General features: G+C 37.4%; 1 protein-coding gene across 1 annotated transcript in view; it reads right to left on the bottom strand.

The window, feature by feature from the left end:
* Positions 1 to 10,006: 10,006 nt before the first annotated feature.
* Positions 10,007 to 24,555, bottom strand: part of EIF2S3 (eukaryotic translation initiation factor 2 subunit gamma) — a 19,059-nt gene continuing 4,510 nt past the window's right edge. The window contains exons 3-14 of the mRNA XM_009276941.1: positions 22,405 to 22,468; positions 21,790 to 21,917; positions 21,546 to 21,667; positions 20,019 to 20,113; positions 18,628 to 18,786; positions 17,215 to 17,349; positions 16,198 to 16,292; positions 15,135 to 15,279; positions 14,555 to 14,724; positions 13,545 to 13,583; positions 13,239 to 13,372; positions 10,007 to 10,757 (exon numbers count right to left, since the gene is read on the bottom strand). Of these exons, the coding sequence (XP_009275216.1) occupies positions 10,694 to 10,757; positions 13,239 to 13,372; positions 13,545 to 13,583; positions 14,555 to 14,724; positions 15,135 to 15,279; positions 16,198 to 16,292; positions 17,215 to 17,349; positions 18,628 to 18,786; positions 20,019 to 20,113; positions 21,546 to 21,667; positions 21,790 to 21,917; positions 22,405 to 22,468 (1,350 nt within the window). The 3' untranslated portion in view covers positions 10,007 to 10,693. The remainder of the gene's footprint in view (positions 10,758 to 13,238; positions 13,373 to 13,544; positions 13,584 to 14,554; positions 14,725 to 15,134; positions 15,280 to 16,197; positions 16,293 to 17,214; positions 17,350 to 18,627; positions 18,787 to 20,018; positions 20,114 to 21,545; positions 21,668 to 21,789; positions 21,918 to 22,404; positions 22,469 to 24,555) is intronic.

The raw sequence follows: 24,555 nt of genomic DNA, 5'->3' as shown, positions 1-24,555 counted from the left end.
TTGGCCTTCTGGGCTGCGAGCGCACATTGCTGGCTCATGTCCAGCTTTTCATCCACCAGTACCCCCAAGTCCTTCTCGGCAGGGCTGCTCTCAATCCCTTCATCCCCCAGCCTGTATTGATACCGGGGGTTGCCCCGACCCAGGTGCAGGACCTTGCACTTGCATAGCTGTGGAGAAAGATCAGAAGAGAGTCCAGATATTTACAGTCTTTCCTATGGTGGTGTTATACAAAGCAATAGGTTTGAACCGACCTAATAGGCTTAAATTGGTCAAAATGTTATAAGGCCAATATGAAATCACAACAGTTGTGTATCTATCTCAGATAACCTCTCTATTTAAAAATATTAGCAATGTGCAGCATAGTGTCACTTATTTTGAAGCTGTCTGACATTTTGTATTATACAGGTTTTTAGTTGCTCATAAAACTTTGCCAGTTTTCACAAGTCTGAAATTTTCCATAAGGGGTGTTGGCCTTAAACTGAATTTTTTGGGAAGATTCCAGACACAGTTTTTTCAGCTGCCTGAGATCAAAATGCAGATTTTTTCCCTTGTTTAAAAAAAAAAAAAAAGAAAAAAAAGAAAGATTTCTTAATTGAAATTTTTTAAATTTAATTTTAATTGAATTTAAAACCTGTAGGCAGTAAATTTTAATTTTAAATTGAATTTAATTTAAATTGAATTTAATTGATTTTTTGAATTTAATTTTAATTTTTAGTTAAATTTAATTTAACTTCTGAAAAGTTACAGAAAGAAAAAAAATTTGAAAAAAGATCTTAAACAGCAGGGTGGTCCTTGTATTGAGAAGGGGTCTCTAGCATCCTCTGGAGAACTGACAAGTTATTTGGCTGCATTAAAATCTTTAAAATATCTCAGTTTACAAATATTCAGTAGACCTCTTACTACTTAGTTGTTAAAGGTAGGGTTTCACAGGCAATTTTATTTCTAGCACTTCCTTATTAAGTGCTGTGCAAGCTTAAAGGAATTTTTAATTGAGTTGGGAAGTTAATTATTTATTCTACAATGTCAAACAACATCCTCTTGGTTTAAACTCTCATTGTTTTAAGGGAGAAAGATAAAAAAAAAATCAAGATTTACCCTATAATTCTGTAAGCTCACATTTAATTTGCCTTATTTGTCCATGAATCAAAGATACTGCCTCCAGAGTTGTTGGTGAGTACATGTAATAAAGGTAAAAGGACTAGTAAATATTCAACCTGATATGTTGCTGGAAGTCAGCACTGATAGATCTTGAAAAAGAAAGGCTAGAGACAATTCAAACAGTTAAAAGGTATTTCTATTTTCTTGGCTAAAAAAGTTGTAGATGGCCCTGAGGGCTATCTGCTTCAGTGACTACATAAGCATTGTATTTTGAAATAGGACTGTGCCAGCCCCTCCCTGTTTCTCTAATAAATAGTTTAACAAGACAGCAGGGCATTACAAAACAAACCATTACATTGAGGGACAAACCCTCTTCTCAGTAAAACTTTAATAGGAACAAAATTTGCTGCTAGAGTAGCAGTAAAGACAACACTGATTTTTAGGGTTGCATTTGTAGGTTGAAAGCTGTGTTACTTGCTCTCTTTCCAGCAAAACTCTTCCGGTAGCTACGTTAACTGTGCTCTGGGTGAGCCACAAGGCTACTTTGAAACCCTCAGGTCAAAGATCCTACGTAAAACTGAAAATTGAGTTCCTCCAGCACGGATATGTGCAATCTCTTTTCTAATCTCTACATAAAAATACATGTTATTGCTCGAAACTGTCATATAGGATTGGACCAAATTAAGAATGGAGCAAAAGTAAGAAGCAAAGCACAAATTGAATCTAAACTCCTACAAGTAAAGGGTTCTCTGAAGAAGCCCCTCGTCTCTCCCTGTCCTCACCTGACCTGAGATGTGGACTCTGCGGTCTACTTAAATTGATAGGAGTTTGTGATCTGCTTAATACACGCAGCAGCTTTTCAACAGTCTGTAAGCTGCCAGGTTGCGCTTGTAAGTACCGAGAGTCCACTTTCTTGTGACATTACGTGTCAAAACAGACACCTTCCCATAAAGCTCAAAATCCTTTCAAAGACAAACGTGAAGTTTTAACTGCAAAAATAAATTCCCAGCATGAACACACAAACTAGTAGAATAACAACAGCGTGAAGCAGCAAGTAATGAAAAGGAAGAATTAGGCCTTCAGGAAAATGGAAGTCATTTAAGATGACAGTTTCCAAAACACTTAAAGCACAAGCTTACCTTTAAGTGCATAATGGTCCCACTGGTATTAACAGGACAATTTGCGTGCCTAAAGCGTACACGTACACGGTTTGCGGGGTGTACTGCCGCTCGCTGGCTCAGCGCGTTAACGCACATATTCTCAGACAACTAGGCGAGAGGCCAAAACCATATGGAGAATACGTGAATGCTTGCGATTGCTGTGGAAGGACTAATAACGCTCTCATACCGTTTTTTGGTGAAAAGTATGGCTCCATGTTAGATGTATAAAGGATTAAGTTGTATACAGTTACTGCCAAAGGAATAAATGGGAGGCAATTTAAAGAAAGAAAAATACTTGTTGCTAAACTTCATGGTATCAACAGCATTTTGGATGCAGCCAGGAAAAAGTAGAACAGAAAAAGTATTCTATTTCTGTATGCCCAATGCTAGTCACCAAGGTAGAAAATGCTTCTTGAACGAAAACTTGCAAAAGCTGAGACTGTTAATTCTGTATGTGTAGTAGTTAGGACTATGTTGCAAATGAAACGTTTTGAGATTCATAATAGATTACATAGTCGAATAGATGATTAAGGAAAAACAGGAAGAAAAATGAATCGGAGAACCTTAAGGCACATTCGCAGGAGAAAATGCTTTTCAGGTCTTCGTCTTAAACTAAATACACTGAAATAACTACACATAGGATTGTGTCATGTTTGGTAGGGGAAGAGGTTTCTTCTAAATAACATAATGAACCCTGTCTAGTGTGTTAGATTCCTTTACAAATGTTCACAAAGAGGCAAAAAAGGAGAGCTGGTGCCCCAATTCATTTGAATCCGTAGGATTGTGGAACATGAGACTTAATTTGTGAATCTTAATTTTTTTTTTTTGCAAATGTACTGAAATATTAGAAAAAAGTATACTAGCCTTTAGAAAGCAACTGCTTGAACTGAAAAGTTGGTGTTTTATAAACGCATACCCTGCAATTTCTTAATGAAGCCTTCCTCAACACAAGTAAATATCATCTATATTAATGTTATTTCAGCTAAAATATTTTGACAGTTTTCATCCATGCTTGAGTATGGTGTTCTAGTTCCTTGTATTTTATAAAAGACATTGAAGAATATGTATTTATTTAAATATTTGAGGTAATTCCTCGACAAGATGCCTGTTCCTTGGCACCAAAATTCTCTTGCCTAATCCATCTTCCTTGCACACTGCCCATGTTAGGAGACTTTGTTTGTTTGGGTTTTAATCCTTTCAAGGTAAGAAAGGAGAACTTAATTACATACTTGTATCACTTACATAGAGTTTTTGACTGTCACAGCTGAAATATTATTCACAGCATACCAAAAACTCTGTAAAAATGTTTATTCTACCTGGGTTTAGTTCTGGAAAGATGCAAAACAAGCACTTTTCTATGCTAGTAAGATGGACTGGATATGTATGAGAAATTAGATGCGCACATATGGATGTAGCTTTACAGAAACAAGAGCGGCGACACGAAGCCAGAGCACATTTGTAATTTTAGCATCACGGTAGGTGAACATCAGCTATTAAGCCAGCTGTGCCAAAATAATTATGGCAATGGAAGAACTGATGAACGACAAGTAGTGTACATAGAGTCTGGGGATTGCAGTAAAAAGTCAACTGAATATATCATGCATGCACAAGCGCCATCGTATGGTCAGGAGGTGACAGGGTCTGGAAACCAGCAGTTTGTGCAATGTGTTATTATTAAGGGAGGGCAGCTGTTTGAAACTTTGCAAATGTTTAGCCCTGGCCTTGCAGCACAAAGTGACCCAGAAGAGCAGTGGCGTGCATAGCCGGGCATTATACTGGCGAAGCCCTGATGGGAAACCAGCATGCGAACAGGATGGGGGCAGAAGTTTAAATCTTTCATGTAGGCAATACTGAGGCCATCACCACGATGACTCAGCATGGAAAACCAGTAGAAACTCCTTTTCCAGCAGTGAGCTAGAAGGAACTTTTAAAAGTGCTACAAAACTAATGCAACAAAAACATAATTTTAAAATGCTTTTGGATTTTGTATATACTAAAACAAAATCAGCAAAGGTGTTAATTGAAAATTCATACTTCACCTGTTCAGAACAAAATCTGAGGTTTGGCTGGAAATGGCATTTCCTAAATACATACTGAAGTCTCAGAGTTACTGACACGGCACCTTAACTTTGTACCATTGCACAAGATATCTACTTATTTGTATTAAAGAAGCATGATGTATTACATCATGCTGCCTTCTTAAATATGGAAGTAATGCAGCCTGGCACAGCAATCTCTTCAGTGAGCATTGTATCCTTTAACCATGCTTTAGCGCAACTTGAGCCAATACAAAATACTGCATGATAGGTCAAACCTCCTCCCCTGTTACACTGTTCAAAACCACTCAGTGCCTCAACAGGAAAACAGGGTGAGACAGAAGCTAATGCAACGACTGTTAAACTAACAGGCCCGCCAATCACCCTCGTCTTTTCCCCCACCGCATTTTGTTTTGGCTTGTTTAAGAGAGTTCCCCGTAAGAGACCAGGAGAACACTCTTCTTTGAAAAATGAACTACAAAACCATCCTCTCACCGGAATAGCTACCTGCTCCACCATTAGGTATATTTAACTCTTACAACAACAAACTTTATACATCAGTGTATAACCACAGGGCTCTGGTGATTACGTAGAGCTTAAACTTTCACTTTTAGGAACTAGTCCTGCATGTTAGAGCCAAGGTGGTTGAAGAAGCAATGTCTTTTTGCCTTTATAGGTATGATTACAAATCAACTTTTCCTAAAACCTCTTCTTCTTAAGGTATACAATACAACAAAACATCATCCTACATTTTTGTTGAATCTAAGCCTACCCATCATTTTAAGACTTGATCTCTTTTCTCAGTGTTTTGTAGCTGTTTCTTCAAAGAATGAACCTCAATAAGCATTTTATGCAGAAATACAAGCTCTTAGCTTTATCTCTTTTCTGCATCACAGAATTACTCTATTTAGTTTCTGTACAGCCATTCACTGATCTTTTTCTAGTGAGGTAGCATTACTTATATGCAATAGTATAAGTAAACATAAGTATATATGTACTAATGCCTTAGAGAAAATTTCAATACGAAATTAAGCTAATAACTCTTTCTCCCCACATTTTCGTGAAACCAGGGCTGTGAAAGCCAACCTAAGCTGTTAACAGCACCACCACCGCAACTCTGGGAAATGCTCTCTTCATGTAAGCCTCCTCGTTATACAACCAACCAAAACGCAGGTGCTCCACAGACACTCTCAGGTATGCCTCCTTTCTTTAAGCAGCTCACCAGAGTAATTCCTAAAAATAATTAAGCAGTGGAAACCACCAGAATTTGGGGGAAGGAAAAAGAGAGATGTTTTAGGTTTATTTTGTCCATCATTCACTTGCATTTTTACTACTTAGAATTACAATATTACAGTTATAATATCCCGGCTCGAACTGCATTATCAGCGTGACTTAACAGATCTATAGAACTGATATATGCACACAGGCTGGGATGTAGTATTAGTTTAATGGAGATAGAGTGCAAAGTCATACATATAGAGTCTTACGTTACATTAGGTATCCAAGGAAACATAAAGGTTATGGGCTACCCGGGGAAAGCAAAATAGAATTTCCCATATTCCCTGTCACCTGAAACCTTATGACAGAAACTTCATTTTAAATCCAAGCTGCCAGCAGAAAAGACTGTCTTTCATCTGCTTCTTTCCTTTCATTTCTAAAAAAAAAAAAATAAAGTTTTCAAACCCGTTCCCTCATCTGATTCACTGCACATCTGTACAAGCACTGGAGCTGATACAACAGGTATGTGGAACAAGCATCCGGGAGCAGGATAGGTCCAAGCTTCAACGGCAATCCAGACTTCAGCTCCTTTAAAGCAGCTGTATGACCACAGTTGTCATTAATCTGACATTTCCCAATTTTAGCAGGTTCATGTTTCTACAGAAGTTACTTAGGTGACCGACCTTCATTTCAAAGATTACAATAAATGCATTTTTTCCTACATTTTTCTTTATGGCAAATTTAAGATAGTGATTGATTCCCTTGCCTGTTACACAGCAAGATCTGAGTGGAAGAGAACTTGGAACATGGCACTGGGAAGACACTTCTACGTCTTTTGTCACTAACTAGATGCTAGTCTATAAGACAGTGAGACTTTCCGTACAAATAGGGACGGGCAGTAAAGGAATCCCTTTTACCTTTCATTTTCATGGACAGAACTAGGGGGAGAAAGGGAAGGGAGAAAAGAAAGAGGAATAAACTGAACAAGCTCTCCTGTGGGTGTTTGTTCCACTTTGGAGTAAGTTGAGTTTCCACCTGGAGTTAATTAGAATCACAGTTCTGAACACCAGTCCTCCAAATCCCTGTAGCATCCCAGCAGTTGTTCCACGTCCCATGCCATGAACTGCGGTACCCTGAATGATGAGGACTTCAGCATTCTAGGCGGATGTGGAAGAGAGGTGTGAGTCCTTGCTGCGAAGGAGAGACGTGACCCGTGCTGTCTGGAATACGGTGTTTCTGCGCTCTTAAAAAATGTTTTGCTCCATTAATAAGGTTTTCACACTCATCTGGATGGGAAGCAGAAACATTTTAAAAAAAAAAAACCCAAAACCCGGAGGACTACCTTCAGTGGAAAAACAGCTTTTGGACAATCTCTAGTCACAAAGGCTCAGATACACAGCACAGTGCTGGAGAGCTACTCTAGGTCAGGGGCTGCATGCAGACCTTGGAAAGCAACCACTCTTTCCTCCCATAGTTTCTATTCAGTTTTAAATTTGACTTCAGTTCCGTCAGAAACTATAGGAAACTAGCATCCACTTTTATTAAGAATAACCTCATTTCCATGCATAAAATAAGTGAAACAGCAGTCATCGCTTTGGCATTTACAAAAAGCTAAAGCGAACTACTTGAAATTTTGTCCACCTTTGCTTCCTTAAAATCGAATTTCTTATACTCAAACCAGGTAACCAACCTGAATTTTAACTGCGAGTGGTTTGCAGGGCAGTACAGTATTTGTGACACAGATAAACACAATGGAGAACTCTGTTTCTTAAGTAGCTTGTTTAATTTGAGCTAACCAGCAAAAAGTGTTACCAAACCTTGGTATAACAGACAGCCAGTGTCTCTTATTAGTTTTAATACAGAACCAATCACAGGTTGATAAAAACAAAACATGTAGTAGTTCAGTTAGCTTACACTGGTCTGGTAGGTTTCTTAGATACCAGAAGTCTTTTGCAAAATATTTATCAAGGTGATGTACTTCCCTCCCCGTAGTGAAGAGGTACCACGATTCTAGCACCCTCCTAAAACCAATTACCAAGTTCTGACAGATTATTGGAAGAGATTCAGTTACCTAAGTGTAGGTACTGGTGCCACCTCAGATGCCCTACTGTATCCAGCCACCGCTCCAGAATGTGGCGAGTGCGATAGCTGCCAATTCCGCACTTGTGCCCTGGCTAGCCAACCCATCTGAAATGCAACTGCACACCTATGTTCAGGTAGCTAAATCTGACCTGTGAAGGGTTAAAAAAAAAAAAAAGAAAAAGAAAAATCATCACTTCATCTTTGAATCAAATCCTTGGTAAAGTGAGAGAGCTCGCAAGCCACCTGTTACTATTTTCATCCTGGCCGAGAGAATCCAAGTAATTTTCAACTTCCTTAGTTTTACATGGTATCTCTTTCTCTCCTGTCATTCATCTAGATCTCAGCATCACAATTCAGTGAACGCAGAGTGGGTGGATACAGACACATCAGCACATAATATATTTACACTTGTACTGTTCATACTTGGCTCTCCGATGCTGCAGTGATGTGTTTACGTGTTCATCGAAGTCTCAAAATGTTCCCATTATTCTTTACTCACGCCAGCAGTCAAAGCTTTCCAGTTAGAGGAAATGTAACATTTTGGTGGCAAAAAGAGAACTTTGCACTTTACACCTTCCCCCCACCGCCGCCACAATGTGACAGGATATATAGCACACTGTTTATGTCATATGTAAATCATAGCTGACACCTCAGATTACCTATACACGCTCCTAACCTCCCTTCTTCTCTTGGGAAGGATCAGGAACAGACTTTGGGCCAGACACACTGTTCTGCAACAACCATCCCACTCTTAGGCAACTCTTTTCTGCACGACACAGCATACGTGCACGAACAATGAACCGAAGTCTACCATCAGAAGGAAGCAGAGAACAGTTCAGAATATAAGAAACCGCCTTGGGAGAGGGCTGCAGCTGCTAAAAAAAGAACCTAGCCCAGCCTGGAAGAGCCATTGAGAAAGCAGGCTGATGCAATGGGCCAGAAGCAAAATTCACTACCCTGGCACTTCATTGCCTCCATTCTCTTTCTAGTTCCCACCAGTTCCTGTGCACGCCATCAAACAAAATATTACTTAATATTTCAGAGGGAACAAGACACTTTCATAAAGCATTCTTTAATGTTACTGATAACATATACCTACCTAGTAAAGGTAGCTGCGATCAACTACAGCAGTATCAAATCACGTTTTAGACCTAAATTAAGTAATGACCTACAGCTATTTAGCTGGAAGGATGTAAAGCTGGCTAGTAATCCTAGCATTAGGACAATACTAGTACTTTGTATTTATTACCTACCCAAGTGAAGGAGTACTTTAAGTGTTTTGGAAAGATTATGGCACTTCTATTTTTTTTAAATTGCAGATCAAGAGATTAAGGCCCAATCTCCAAAATATCTAGATGCCTAAAAATGCCTACGGGTGCTTAACCAATTTGTCAGAAGCATTTCAGCATTTCTGTATCATTAGACCCATACATTCAGTGCATTTAGAAAGAACTCTTTGGACTAGATTTCACCCTGGTGGTAGTGTCATCCTAGCACTCTGCAGCAGCTTACTTTCTCTTTTGTGCTCACCCTCACGCTCCCAAACTAGGCAAGACATAAGTTTATCCGAGTTCCTAGAATTCAGTTACAGAAATGAGCTTCCAAAGCATGGAAGATGCAGTCTTTGAAACAGACACATTTAAGATTGTATACTGGTCAAGTACGAGGAGATTCGGGAAGAACTATAGCTGACTCTCTCTTTTAAAAAGGAGAAACGCTACACAAAATTAATGTATTTAGTCTCAACACCATGTGAGGTAGAAGTACTTTACAAATGGAGAAACTGAGTACAAGAATGTAAATGGAATAAAGCAGCACAAAATACAATGCAAAATCGAGAACAAAACTCAAGTTGCTTCATCGAAGTCCATTTTGATGAGCAAAGCAGTATTTACCTTTAGAATGCCCTTGAAGATATTAAATACAAATGAAACCAGGTTTTGAAAATTAACGCTGTACTTTGTATAAAAATATGGAGAGTAGCATGACTTGCTAAATAGTCTAGTATATAAAATACCTAGAACTACGTACATTAGTACAAATGAAGAAGTTAAACCTAAATGGATGAAAGTATTAGCACCCTACAGTAAGTTTATTACATTATGTTTTCTCCTAAGGAGTGTGATTCAGGCTAGCTAAGCAAAAGTGGTTTTATACCTTTTTCCTCATCTCATTCTGAATGCCCTCCCCCCTACCCTCAAATCATTCCCTTCTACAGCCTTTTCCAGATATTTTATAGTTCAAGATCATAGCTAAATGTGCTCGATATCACTTTGAAATAAGCAGTTTACTCCTACTGTATAAAGAGCTCTCAGGTCACCCACACAGAGTTCCACGATGACAAGCAGCTACGTTTCAAACTAATCACATTCCTTTCATAAATCCATTCTAAAATAAGGTCAAAAACCCTACTGCCAGTTCAGATCCAGTTTACTTGTAGTTTTTCTTTGGGGGTTTACCCAAAACTCCTTGTAATATTGGAAGTGACAAATTTAAGCAAGTCAACATTGCCATCCTAATTACAAAGTGTAATACAGCTAGAATCCTAAAGTCAGAACCATACAAACTAAGGAAGAAAGTTTTTGTTGTAAACAGCTGTCTAAACAAAACAAGATGTTGTGCAGAAAGGGTACTAGTCTTCAAGAAGAGTTTGGTTTCTTGCTTTTAATTCTTGTACTGGTTGAACAACCACTGCAGTCTTTTTACTCAGAAAAATTGTATGAATTAATGAAAATAAGCAATATTTTATTTCAATACCAGATTTATGGTTTGTGTGTTACACTGGGGCTGCTTGACTGATATTAAACAGATATCTGAAACACAAAATAACATAAATTAGACATGCCATGAGACATGTACAATTAATTTCTACTAAAATGTGGCTAATTAAACCCACTTCTACGCCAATTCTTTTACACTTTTAATGGTGATAGTGACTAGTATTTTAGTAAGAGGGTAAAATTCAATAAAATGTACAAGGACAGCCATACAACTCAAAGATAATGTTTGCATAGCTTCCAATTCCACTGCGAAAATATACCCCCTCCAAAATAGAAATAGGCACTTCATCTTTAAAAATGAAGCACTTTCTTTTGTTCTTCAGTCATCATCAACAGTTGGCTTGATTGTCACTCCTCTTCTGATTTGACCCCAACCAATTAAACTGCAAAAAGAAAAACAGTTTATATTACTTTTAATATAGTAGTCAGAAATATCCAGGATAAATCAACATCCTTCTGTCATGCTTATGACTTCAGTACTCACATTTTGAATTTTCTCCCCTTGTCTCCCACCCAAAATATCCTACAAGATCTAAGGCTGGTTAGTGGAAACACAGAATAAAAAGGGATGATGCATGTTTGTAATCAGCTAAGGATGTACCTTTGAACAGTAAACTAAAAATTTGAAAATTTTGTAACTTATGTTGTATTGGTGGACTCTAACTCTATTCACAGCTCGATCTCTTTCACCTGTGCCTGAAGTGCTGCATTACTTTCAAATAGAAATGAAAATGTGAAAATTCAGACAAGATGACAGTAAGATTATAAACAGAGCTGTAACTTTCAATGAACATGTAACCTATAAAGGTAACTCAACTCTCAGATAAGTTCTACTATTTATATTGACTAAAATGAATGCCCCTTTTACAGGCCACCGTTGCCTCAGAAAAACACACTTTTGAAAAGAAATTAAGATTATGTCCATTTCCACAATCAGCAGGCAGTCCATGTTATTAATACAACTGTCTTTAAAACGTTGCCAATTTCTGGCAAGGAGATACACAGAAACCACATGTCCATCTCAATTTAGTTTGCTAAGCAGTAGAGCCTGTCCCTGGACACCAGAAAAGGAACTAGGTATATTAGCCCAGCACTTCCCACTTTTTAGGACCATATCCATAGGTTATAACTAGTCCACCACCTCTGAATTGACTGTTCCTTGGAATCACTAGTGTATCCTGTTTGCTTGGCCATTTACTGTTAAAACCTCTATGCCTCTACATATTTACTTTCTATTTTATATCTCCTTTTCGTCTCTTGCTTTCTCACTTTCTTACATCTTTTCAGTAGTCTGTTGCCTCAGGCTACAAGTTCCTTCTCACAGCACCAACCGTACATTATCTTTACTCCAACTGGATTTTATTATGCTGCTCTTCCCAGTTTGCCTCCTTTCCCTTTTCTCAACTTTCAGTTTCCTTATGTTGTCTCTTTGTCCTTTTAATACAGCACAGAAGGCAACTTTTTAATAACAGCATCTTTATAGCAGGCTGCCACTACTTGCCCACCCTGTAATCCAGAGACAAGTGGGCTTTTTGGCAAAATTTGGTCATGTTTTTCAAGTGGGAAGTAATCTACGGAAGCAACAAAACTCACATTAAAATTTGCACAGGCTGTCAGTCTATAGCTCAAAAAAAAGTATCATTTCCAATATACATAGTTTCTCCTCTTCCTTCTGCTTTCCCTGACTTAATTTGGGTCCTGTCTTCCTCCCCCCCCCTCCTGTTTCCTCCCCCCCCCCTCCTGTTCAAGACATTATCTTTTTTCCTTGTTTTTTTTTAGAGAATAATCTCTTCCCTAATTTGTCAGCTAGCTCTGAGACAGCAAGCACTAAATTCCCACCTACGCTTTCTTGTTGATCTGAAAAAGAAACATGCATCCATGGATATTTAAAGCTTGGTTCTTTTTCATACAGTAGAGACTTCCTGTAAAAATGGCTATGTTCCCTTATACTACAAGAGCTGTGCAGGGTCAATGAATCTAAATACCCTTATGTTCTTATGATATTCATGTAGTCTTATGGAACACAACAGGAACAGTATGCATAACCATCTAAAGAGAAGTATGGCACTAAGATTAAAATGAATCAACCAATTCTGCTCATCACTTTCAGCCTCCAGATGCTTCTGTGCAGTCAGACATTTTATATTTGTAATCTGAATGGGTCAATCCAGTTGATACTTTCTTCTTTCCTCTCTGCTCACAGTACATAAAATACTCAAACCTTAGAACGTCCCTCCTCCATTCCCCTGCTATTACTTCAAGGTTGCACTAGAAATCACATACAGCTCCACACGCAGAACGCCGTTGACTTAGGTGTGTATAAAGACAGGCTTTGGCTTAACTACTAGAATTTCCAAACTGCTCTGCCAAGATTGCCTACTGTTAGCTCAATTTATGGCACGGCAGTTTTGGCAACAAACCATGAACCTCAGATGTTTCCTTGTCTGTTAACTAATAGATATCTACCTAATTGTAATGCTTCTTCAAAAAGAGGCTAGTAATGAAATGAAGCATCCCATAATAATGGTGTCAATGTGTTAACTACTAGAATTTCCAAACTGCTCTGCCAAGATTGCCTACTGTTAGCTCAATTTATGGCACGGCAGTTTTGGCAACAAACCATGAACCTCAGATGTTTCCTTGTCTGTTAACTAATAGATATCTACCTAATTGTAATGCTTCTTCAAAAAGAGGCTAGTAATGAAATGAAGCATCCCATAATAATGGTGTCAATGTGTTAGGAGAATCCAGAGGAATGTTTAAAACAGACATACACTTCCCTATTCTAGAAAAAAATCAGATCCAGGTATTTTTTTGTTAACAATGTAACTACCAGGTACTCTACCAATTTAGCACCAACTTACCGCCAGTGTTTCTCAACTCTTCGACTCAGGGCAATTTTTTCTCCCACTTCTGTGCATACTGGGTTAGTTAGCACAATCTTCCCCAAATCAGCCTTTACTGCACTGACTCTCCCTCCAGTAGATAAGGATCCTATGTTTACCATTAAAACCCCACCACCCCCCCCCCCCCCCCCGCCAGTGTTTCTCAACTCTTCGACTCAGGGCAATTTTTTCTCCCACTTCTGTGCATACTGGGTTAGTTAGCACAATCTTCCCCAAATCAGCCTTTACTGCACTGACTCTCCCTCCAGTAGATAAGGATCCTATGTTTACCATTAAAACTTCGTTCTTCGATAATTTTTGCACCTGAAGACAGACATATAAACCTCTGAAACATAAGCTTTAGTATTTAAAAAAACATACCACAGACAATATTGAGTATCTTCTGTTTCCTTCCTGCCACAAAACAAAAGATATAACTGAGAAATGCAAAAACTATAAATACTCCCCCACACAGTGTCAGTGGATAAAGTTTATATGTGAAAGGACAAATACGTAAATATGTTGCGCATGTAGTACTGCAGGTTCTTGGTATGATATACTTTCTTGGAATTTCTCTACATTTTCTACAAAACATACTGAAGATTGCACATACTGTATTAAAAGCGTAAACAGTCTCAGATACTGCTACAAACTGGAATGTTATACCATTCTTTTAAATAATCTGGATATTCTCATTTCCCTTATGCCTACATACATCAAAATGATTTCTCAAAAAATAATTCATTTCACAGGATAGAGAGCACTGAAGCACTTAACTTACTGTTGCATGAAGCAGTTTACATATTTTAATGCTAACAGGGAAAACTATGATCTTTTAATTTGATTTGTGTAAAACAGACCATGGAACATGAGACTGTGCCATGCATCAAGTTCAGTTTCTTTTCAACTACAATGTTTCAAAAATACTTAGCTTTAAAAAGTTCTTCAGAAAGAGAATCTACAAAAAGCAGGTAAGTAGGAAGTAGATCAGTACATATGTAAAACTAATTACTGCACAAATGAATAAGCTGATAGCAAAGGAAAACAACTACCAGTATGTTTAGAAGAATACCTAACTTCAGGACACGTAAATATTTTATGCTACTTTAAACTACTCTGATATGAATTCCTACTCCTCTGAAAAGCATTCTTCTACAATATTAAATAAGCAGATAAGTTTAGTGGCAAGTATATATGAACAGGGAGACAAAATTACTACGTAAGATCAAAAAACGTATATACTGATAGAACTTATCACAAGAAGAGAAGTCAGGAAAAATGAAAGGGGTACAGACCTTCGCAGCTTTCTTGTCTCCTTCAGTGCGCACACCTAATAGCCGTCTCAGCAAGAAATAGGAAATTTCTAGCTCTGTAAATATTTCCGGTAGTGCTCCAACTGCACCAAGAACTTGGCCTACCATTCGGTCAGCCCGACACAAAGTTGGATCAATCTTAGTTCCAACACCTACAACACAACAAGGAAAGTCACAAGGAGTAACTGAAAGGTAGCTGTCACATTCACATATTAAAATAGTTGAAGGAGATCCAAAACCAACAAACTGAGAACGTACTGGGAATTCCTTATTACCTGCACAGCACTTTCAGAACGTCAGCAAGACTGTGAGCTCTGTCTAAACAGATAAAGAACTATTCTACTGTTAAAGCTGGTACAAATAACAATGCAAGTTGATCTGCACTGGCCAGTGACGTTCAGGAAAATTATTTATTAAATATCTAATTTTCACACCCATATATGAATTATTTGAAATGGCTCATAGCCTTTTTGTTTACTACACTGAAACCTATTGTTGAATGAAACCAAGTGTTTTCAGTAAGCATGAAGAAATAAATCTTTTCATAAGAGAATATTCTTACCTATAAGACCCCCTGGAGCAGCATATTGTAGATCATTGTGTTCGGCAAAGAGTGACACAATTTTGGAAAAGATTGGCTTGCACATGAGTTTTCCTTCACTGTCCTTGGACACAATACCAGGCCGCACCTCAATTTCCTGACCCACCTAATTACAGAAGTGAAAAAGTGATTAACTGGTTGTTTCACAGGAAGATAAAGCTAACCACTAGTCACAGATAAGACCTACTTATCCCAAGATCTACTATTTATACAAGTCCTTGGTTCTGGGCTACTGTAGAACTTCTAGGAGTTCTGTTGCACTGTTTACTGCAAATTGAACAATACTGAAAGCTCTGCATCTTATAGCCAATGTAACAATTGATTTTCTTTTCAATACAATTTGTAACACTGCTTTAGCAAAGGATCTTTATCAGGAATAACTCCAACATTTAAATTTTAGTTTAATTTTTTAAAAGGGCATTTCATTCAGAAATGTCACAGCACTGAGAAAAATTGAGTTAATTCAATCGGTGTAACTGATCAGCATCAGTAAACCACAAGACAAAGAAAATACAAGTTGTTTGAATGTTCAAAGCTGTAGTTTGCTTTCCAGTCTAGCAGAGCAACTTTTAAAGCTTCCATCTATTGACGGTATCCCACAAGCAAAATAAAAAATCAAAATATACAGTATACTTAAAAGGGGAAGTGGGACCTGTGGGAACCCACACACTTTTAAAGTTCTTTTGCTCCCCTCTTTTCCCCAATAATTCAGCAAGTAAAAGTGGTAGGACAGAAAAAAAGTAACTCCCTCAATTTTTATAAGCAATGAAATCAGTACCATTATTAGCAAAAGCTAAGACTACAGTAACAAAAATATACTTAAAAAATAAAATCAGTGTTTCTTGTTCTGGTATTTTAAAACAGGAAAGTAAAAATGAGGCACAGACAGAAAGGATAAGTGCCAGCTGACTGTACTCTCGTTTAAAAAAAATTCAATTATACAGATTCATTTTGTACTAAGCATGCAAAAACTCTACTCATTGTTATCATTACAAATCTCTGGACAAGAGAGGGAAAAGGTTACCTTTAACACACCCTTTAGAATACTGCCACCAGCTACACCTCCCTTAAGGTCATCAACTTCACAGCCAGGCTTGTTGACATCAAAAGATCTAATTACTGAAAAGAATAGACCATAACCAGGTTTATATTTAAGATCAGGTTTTTAAAGAATTAGTGTCTTTAGCAACTTTGACTGCTTCCCTATTCCTATGAAGGTATACACATATTTATAAATATTACAAAAACATAATTCAGGAAGAACACCAAAATATGATGAATATTTTATTCCCAATTTTTAAGTATATAGTTGATTTTCATTCTCAAAACCATTTAAGCTGCTCATATACATAAGTGTTTTTTAAAACTGTTTCTGCATGGCAGAAATTAAGTTAAAGATCAGTATCTGAAAAAGAAAGCACTGATCAACTATATTACAAAAGCCCTTCAATATTCACAATGTCAATTGTGAATACTGGAACCTTGTTTTAATGTAGTCAATTTTTATGCATTCTGAACATGTTTGGTAGGTCTCCCATGTTTTATGTGGAAAAAGGACAAACAAATGGATTCATCGTAGTGGAACTGAATTTCGTAATATGCTGGACAAGAACTGAGACTTTGACAATTATATCCAGGAGACAGGAGACTAACACAGAAAATCTAACCAGGCTACCTCTAAGATTTTCATGAAAACAATTTAATTTTCAAATTCAGCAGTTTGTCAGTACTTTGTTAAATTAAATTTAAATTCATAGCAACTAAAGGAATGTTTTTAAGACATAGATAAATTTCTCATCTTTATTGCATTTTAGTGCAATAGAATATACACAAAACCCAGCAATTACCTCAAATAGATTTAACTATAGCAATTAACTGAACAAACAATACAGCTCTCGGAAAATACGCAAGTTTTAAGAGCGCACTAAGTGCTCCTTTTAAACCTACCTCTTTTTAGAGCATTCAGCAACATGCTATTCTAAGTGTAGATACACATAGTAAATGGTTAGCTACAAAAGCCCAGACCTAAGCATTTACATACCAATAAGCCTTGGTTCAGATGTGAAGTCTCGCAAAGGGACTGGGATTTTCTTCACTATATACTCGCAAACTACCTCAATGTTGTATTTCAACTGTGCTGAGATTGGAATTATTGGAGCTCCTTCTGCAACTGTACCTAAAACAAAATCAAGTTCAACATCAAGCCTTAATATAGTATTTACAGCAACATGACCAAGTGCTCTACAGTGTTAAAAATACTAGTGAATTTCAAGGCACATTTTATGTGTATTTCCCAAAGCAGTACGTATCAGAGCTTTTAGCCTTCCATTCAACATTTTAGCTCAAACCAGCCAGACCTACTTTTTGAGGCATTCTGAAACAACCCTCATGTTGCCTCTGGATAACTGTGTGCTGAAGAGCTTTACAGTTGCTCTCTGAACACTGTGCAAGATAATCTTCTGCTCTAAGGGAGAATTCACTTCCTACATCGTGATCAGAAATATTCTCAAGATAATTTCCTCAGAGAGATTGGATATCTCAGTATTTGATACATCAGTATTAATTTTACAGTCAGATTTCATTCTGACAAACTAAAATTCCTACCAATTTAACGATATATGTTTTCTAAGTTTTGCAATAGAATTACATATTTTAGAAAAATCCTAATTTTATGGAAGGATGCATTTACTTATCAAGGCCTGTTAAATGTTACTTGTTTTAATTATATCTACGTTTCTTGTGATAACTCCAGTTCTTACAAACTCCAAGTTTACACATCAAGCCACTCTGACATAGCTGTTATGTATGAACTGCTTATGCAAGGCAACAATTCTGAACTTACAAAAAAAAACCCCAGACAGACCCATTGGCTACTTTTGATGGTGACAATCTAGCTCTGCAGCTTTTCACATACCCCAGCTAAAGCAGATAAGCAAGGAAAACAGTGGAAGTTCCTGGGAAAGATGAAACTTTATGGACAGAGTAGAATAACACTGCCTGAACTGGACTTACAGAGAGAGATGAAAGACCAATCTTTTGTGATTAGATAAAGGTAACTAACGCATTTATACCTACAAGGTGCCCCTAACAAGTACTGCTTCGTTCTCTCCTGCACTGCAGTAAAATCGCAGTACAATCCCTAGCAAAGAAACAATCCGAGAAGAGACAATACCAAGAAGAAACCACAAATTCAGTGAAAGCTACTAGACAAGAGCTCTTGCTATTAGTTTCACATCAAGAGCTCTGACCACCAGCCATAACATTTTACATAAGCAGTCTGACACGAGTAAGAAGTACAACTCCAATGGTCTACTTTTCAGATTAGCAGACTATGTACAACAGCATCATCTAAGCAGGGGAAGCTTTTTTATAAACATATAGAAAACCACTATGTCCATGTCCCAACACAGAAGAATTTCCACCATTAACTGGATTTCTGCTGTTGAAAACTTACCTTGTACAAATGCAAGAATCTGTTCATACTGTTCTTTAGCCTGGCTCTCCTTCACCAAATCAATCTTATTCTGTAGAATCAAAATGTGTTTCAGTTTCATGATTTCTATAGCAGCTAGATGTTCTGAGGTCTGGGGTTGAGGGCATGACTCATTACCAGCTGGAAGAAGAAAAGTGACTGCAATATAGAAACTACAAAGATAGACAAAACTCCTACAGTTAGGACATCTACTTTCCATTGTGTCTTTATAAAAAAAGACAGTCAGCTCTCAGTAAGCTACATGTGAAACATCCAAGTTAGTAAGCACGTACTCTTCTCCAGAAGTGCTGGCTTTACCACCCACACAATACATGACAGATGAGAGGTTGCTAGAGTCCCTCATTCTACTTCCCAATAAAAACATTTACAATTTCCAAAGATACTGAGAGCTAACTTGTGTCTACTTGACTTATTCCATCCCCTAAGTCTCTAGACATCTCAATGCTGACTGTAGCAAAATGGACAATTCACCTTTAAAGAAATATCTTAAAATTCCTTGGTGTTTTTTTTTCATCACCAAAGCCGTAAAAATGCCAAGATCCCCAAACTGTACAACACACAATAAATACATGAAGTACGTGAATAGGGCAGTTATCAGCATGTTTTGGATTTCAGCCATCCAAGAAGCCAACTTTGTCCTGATGTGCCATTATGGTGGCTAATCTTGAAGTTTGGTCTATCACACTTTCTAGACCTAAACAGGCAGGAGGCATGACGGCTTATCAGCTATCTCAGATGATTTAAACTACAATATCTGAAGCTGTTCTTGTTTGTTGACAGGCCCTATCCAGATAACATAATTGCTATTTATCACTGTAGAGCACCACATTGTTCTATAGACATATAAAAATGAGTTTTACTCATTTCCCGTTGTTTGCAAATCAGAACAAAAATTGTATGAATTGAGATAAATCTCCCATACCTTGATTTTGTCCATATTTATCTGAGTTTTTACTGTTGGTACTGATTTTGTGGACTCTCCTGCATGGCTAAGGCTATGTATTTAAAGCAAACTGAAGCTTCAGAGAAACTCAAAATATACCTGTAGCTAATGTATTTCCATAAAATGATATAAATTTTACAGTACTATACCACTACAAGGTTTCGTCTTTGCCAATTAATCTATCAATTGGGCCAGCTACCAGACTAATGAGTATATATAGCTATGTTTAAAAAACCCCCACCTTGTTAGGGTACATTTTTGTTATAGCGTAACTTAATTTTCTTTAACACATCTCAAAAGCATTCACTGGTTTTAATCGCTCACCCGCCCCACTGAATTTTAAAACCCATATAAAGTTGCTTCATGATATTAAAAAAATAGAGCTCTGCTTTTGTGTAGCAATCATTACCTATCAACAGTAAAGCTGCATCCATTACTGCTGCACCGTTCAACATAGTAGCCATCAAAATATCATGGCCAGGACAATCCACAAAAGAGACATGCCTGTTGTAGAAGAAGGTTAAAAAGAAGTCCAAAAGCCAATTATCAACAATTTCTCTGACTGATTTATGAGTGGCTAGGCAGACACAAAGGTTAAAAGCATCCTTAAAATAGATAGATAAAATAAACATTTCAAGACAGATGCTGAGACGTAGTATCTTGAAAGTATTTTCGTAAGAACACAAAGACTACTGAATGGCTACTGAATAGTTTTTCTGAGTTTTAAGATTCGATACCATATATCCATACTAGGTACTGCTTTAATATTTCACATATTCACTTGTAAATTAGACTAGATTTAAATGCACCAGAATAATAAAAAAACCCCAAACACAACAAACCAAAAACAACAAACCACAGGATTTCTCTTATCTCTTAAAAGACGTCTCCCATTCTCCAATTTTAGAAAATTATGCGTCTTTAATTACTCTATTATAATTGCATTTCACTTCCAAGTTTTATCTAGAGACAACGTTACAGCTCTTATTCCGAACCTTATGATTTCATTGTGCAGACCACAATAATTGATTCACTACATTCTTGCCTGAACCTATTCAGTGAAGAAAACTTATTGCCTTGTAGCATGCCACCAAAAAGCAAGGGACTAACTTGCTGCTTCGCTGACAATGTTAAAAATCTACTATAACCAAATAAACAGTAAGATAAAGAATCCAAAGCTTTTAGCCAATAGTTTAACAACGGCTGCATGACTGTCACACTCCAACAGAAGTTATTGTTAGAACAAGCGGTCTACTGGGAATTTGAGGAAAGGAAGGAAATACGTGATTACAACAGTACGTGTATTTTACACGTAAGCATGAACTAGGAATCTTGTCGTACAACAGTCTTTGTGATTACTCTCATCTGAGCAATCATTGCAAAGACCCATCTAACAACTGTTGTGGTTACTATGCTTGCATAATGACCATGCTATGCTTTCTTAGAAATGAAGTAAACAAAGGACACCTGGCCCCCACTTAGAGGCCTGATCTCACATTAAGTATCAGGTTTTCATAGATTCATTTTAAGAACTTTGAAAACTTTTCTGCCTCTAGGAAGAAAAGTTTAACAAAAATCAGCCTCCAGAAAGGAATTTTAAAGATGTGTTTGCATGGTCCACATTAGTTCTCATTCTAGTGGCTTTAAAATGTACTTATATTAATAGTAGGAAAAAAAAAATCATTTCACTTCAGAGTCCTGCAAATACCCGATGACAGAGAGACAGTTGTGCTCTACTGTGGACTGTGCATCACGACCAATAAAAACAAGGCAGTTTAGATGATACCTTAGATCAGGGGTGTCCAGCATCTAAGAACATGTGGTCTGCCATAACAATTCATTCAGCTTGCAGCTCAATCCTGACTATTTTCAGTTATGTAAAAGGAAGCGCACATAAAGTAAACACAATTTATACCCTTAATTTTACAGCAGTTACCTGACTAGTTTAAAGTTCCCTTTGGTGCCAGGAATATCTGTAGGGAACTCATCTGGGGTGCTGCTTCCACAGGATCGGTAACACTCTGGCCGGGAACAGCTTGGGTCATCCAGCTTGTAAATCTGTCAGTAATTTTTAAAAATTGAGAAAAAGTTTAATTCATCAAGGGTTAGCTATTTATAAGCTTACATCCACCCTGAAATATACTAGCAACATATCTGCTAGATTTATAGAAATGACTCACCTTTGCATTAGCATAACCCAGCTTGATTGTGATATTTCTTTCCAGTTCATTTTTAAATCTGACAGTATGAACTCCAGATATAGCTTTGACTACTGTCGACTTTCCATGGGCTACATGACCAATTGTACCTATGTTTTAAAAGCAAATGTTTGTCAATAAACCACTGTTTAATTTTGTGCAATGTTCCATTACGATCAACACATAATTACCCCAAACTCTCTGTAGCCATTAAGTCCAGAGCTCCCATCAGAAGCATGTATGGGTTTAAACAAACAAGATCCTAAATTGAGCTCCCAATGGACAGACCTTTGCATTTTCATGAAACTCATTTCAATGCTTAATTTTAAGGTAAAATACACTTTGCTTTAGCAACTATTCCCCACTTCATTCAACAATGTTCTTGGAAGTAAAATTGGTGCTTTTCAAGTTAAAAGGGTTTGACAAGTCTTCTCCTGCGTCTTGACAAAATTTATAATAAAAACACTATATCTATATTACTGTCTGTTCCAGTAAGAATTTCTTAAAAATGTTGTCACATAGGTACCATATGCTAGTGCATGAGCACCAGAAAGAGTCACATGAATGCCCCCCTTCTTTTTAGAAGTTTGTTTTTACCTATATTAATTGTTGCTTGTCTGCTGATGACTTCTGGTGAAAGAGGCGTCAACTTGGTAACATCCTGTATGAGGGAGATTTTAGAATTTATTCATCTTGTATCTAAAAGTTTAGAGAGTACTATATGTATTTTCTTAAAAATTATCCAGTAGTTCTCTTCGGCAAAATCCAACCAAGCTCATTAAAATAATTCTAGATATGCATTCCGGTCTTTTAAGTATGTGAAATAGGACAAAAAGTGAACAAAATCCTGACTGTAAATAAGTATAGGTTGCAAATCAAAACACTGACTGTAAATTGGTATAGGCTCAAGGTGTTAAAGAAAGATGAAAGTAAACAAAAAAAACTCTAAAATAGCTCTAATGCACAAAAACCACCCTTATCTACCTCCAATCTTAAAATTACACATAACAAATTCAACTAACTTTCCATGGGCTACATTGTGAACTGCACCTATGTTTTAAAAACAAAGGTTTGTCAATAAACAGTTGTTTAATTGGTATAAGGTTCCATTACAGTCACTATATAATTACAACTAACACTTTGGAGTCAGTAAGTCCAGAGATTTCATTAGCGTCATGGATTTATTTTTTTTTTCTTTAAATGGCTACTTTTTCCTCAAATACTGTTATTTCTACTTTAGGTACCAGACAAAAATTCTGCTGTCCTAAATAGACTGTTGCATGAACCCACTGGTAGCACCTGGCAAATCAAAGCACTTAGAAATACATTCTGTATAGTTAAAAAGACAACTCTGAAAGAGTAGCTGGTTGGTTGTTTTTTTTTTTTTAAAGCTGTTTGTCCAAATATCAGACAAATGTTGAAATCCGCTGAAATGTTCCTCTGTACTATTTTTGAAACTGTTTACAGTTAATTTCCATCCTGCACTGAATTCATATGGATGAGCTGCTCAGTTCAAGCAAAAATTCACAATGCCAAAAGAGTCCTCAGTGCAGGACAGGATATAAATATTTTGCTAAGATACAAATAACACACACACATTAATTGACATTAAATCGTGTATTGTTACACTGTTACATGCAGGTTCTGTGCATAACAATCAAATAAACACATCTGTGTAAAAATGTAAGCTCACTCATTCTATTCTCAACTATTACATGAATAAAATGTTCACATTCAATACAAAACAAGTTTTGTCCACCTAACCCAGGCAATTCAATTTATATTTCTTGCATATCTAACTTAAAATGACTACACGCACTGAAGTCAACCATGGGAACATGACCTGCAGATGGCACCATCTAGTAGGGTGACAAGCACGTAAGCATGATGCAAATCCTGTCATCAAGAGAATTGTTCCTGGTGCACACAATTATGCACGCATGCTATTTTTTCCTCAAGACTGGTATAAGGCTAAATTCAGCTATAAGCTCCAGTCAATTGTAAGCATTCAAGGGCCAGCTGAAAAAGTAGAGAATAGGCCTTAAAGGTAATTCCTACTGACCTCCCAACTAGGCCTATCTGTGCTCTTTCCGACTGGCAAATGCCACGGTCAACAATGAAAGGTTGTTGACCTGGCAAATGCCACGGTCAACAATGAAAGGAAGTAAAGAAACTCTCTGAAATTAGTGAGATGCTTCAATAACGAATATCAACATGCTTAGCTATAACACAAAAAGAATTCTTGTGCTCAAACCCCAAGAATAGCAAACATTATTCCTGTAAAGACAAATAAGCTCTTCTAGCTTGCTGAAGACCAGGGAGGCAGCAATAGGATTTTCGACTGGTTTTATCTGCATATATGTGCAATACGTGAAGCAGCCCAGGCAAGACATTTAATAGGCAAGACTACCACAGCAAGAGACCACTGCAACTGATTTTCTTGGTAGTCAAGAAAGTTTCCTCGGTAGACCAACCAAGACGGGGCTGGCAACCAATCCATCTAGCCCGCTCGGGAACAGAACGCCAATTTATGACACCACTTCGGAGAGGAAAGAGCCTTTAACACCAGTCAGCAGGACAGCCCTTACAAGGAGGAAACTGCACGTCTCCACCACTGCCACACAAAGGCTTCACCCGCAAAGCCAGGACGCCAACCCGCCGAGCTTTGGACCCACCTCACCAGCAAGCGAAAGGCCTCATCCAGCCAACCCAAACCCGCTGCGACCAGCCTAACCTGCTCCCAGCGCC

Source organism: Aptenodytes forsteri, unplaced genomic scaffold, assembly GCF_000699145.1.
Source record: "Aptenodytes forsteri isolate BGI_AS27 unplaced genomic scaffold, ASM69914v1 Scaffold273, whole genome shotgun sequence".
Classification (NCBI taxonomy): domain Eukaryota; kingdom Metazoa; phylum Chordata; class Aves; order Sphenisciformes; family Spheniscidae; genus Aptenodytes; species Aptenodytes forsteri.
This window is presented reverse-complemented; position numbering and strand designations above follow the sequence as displayed.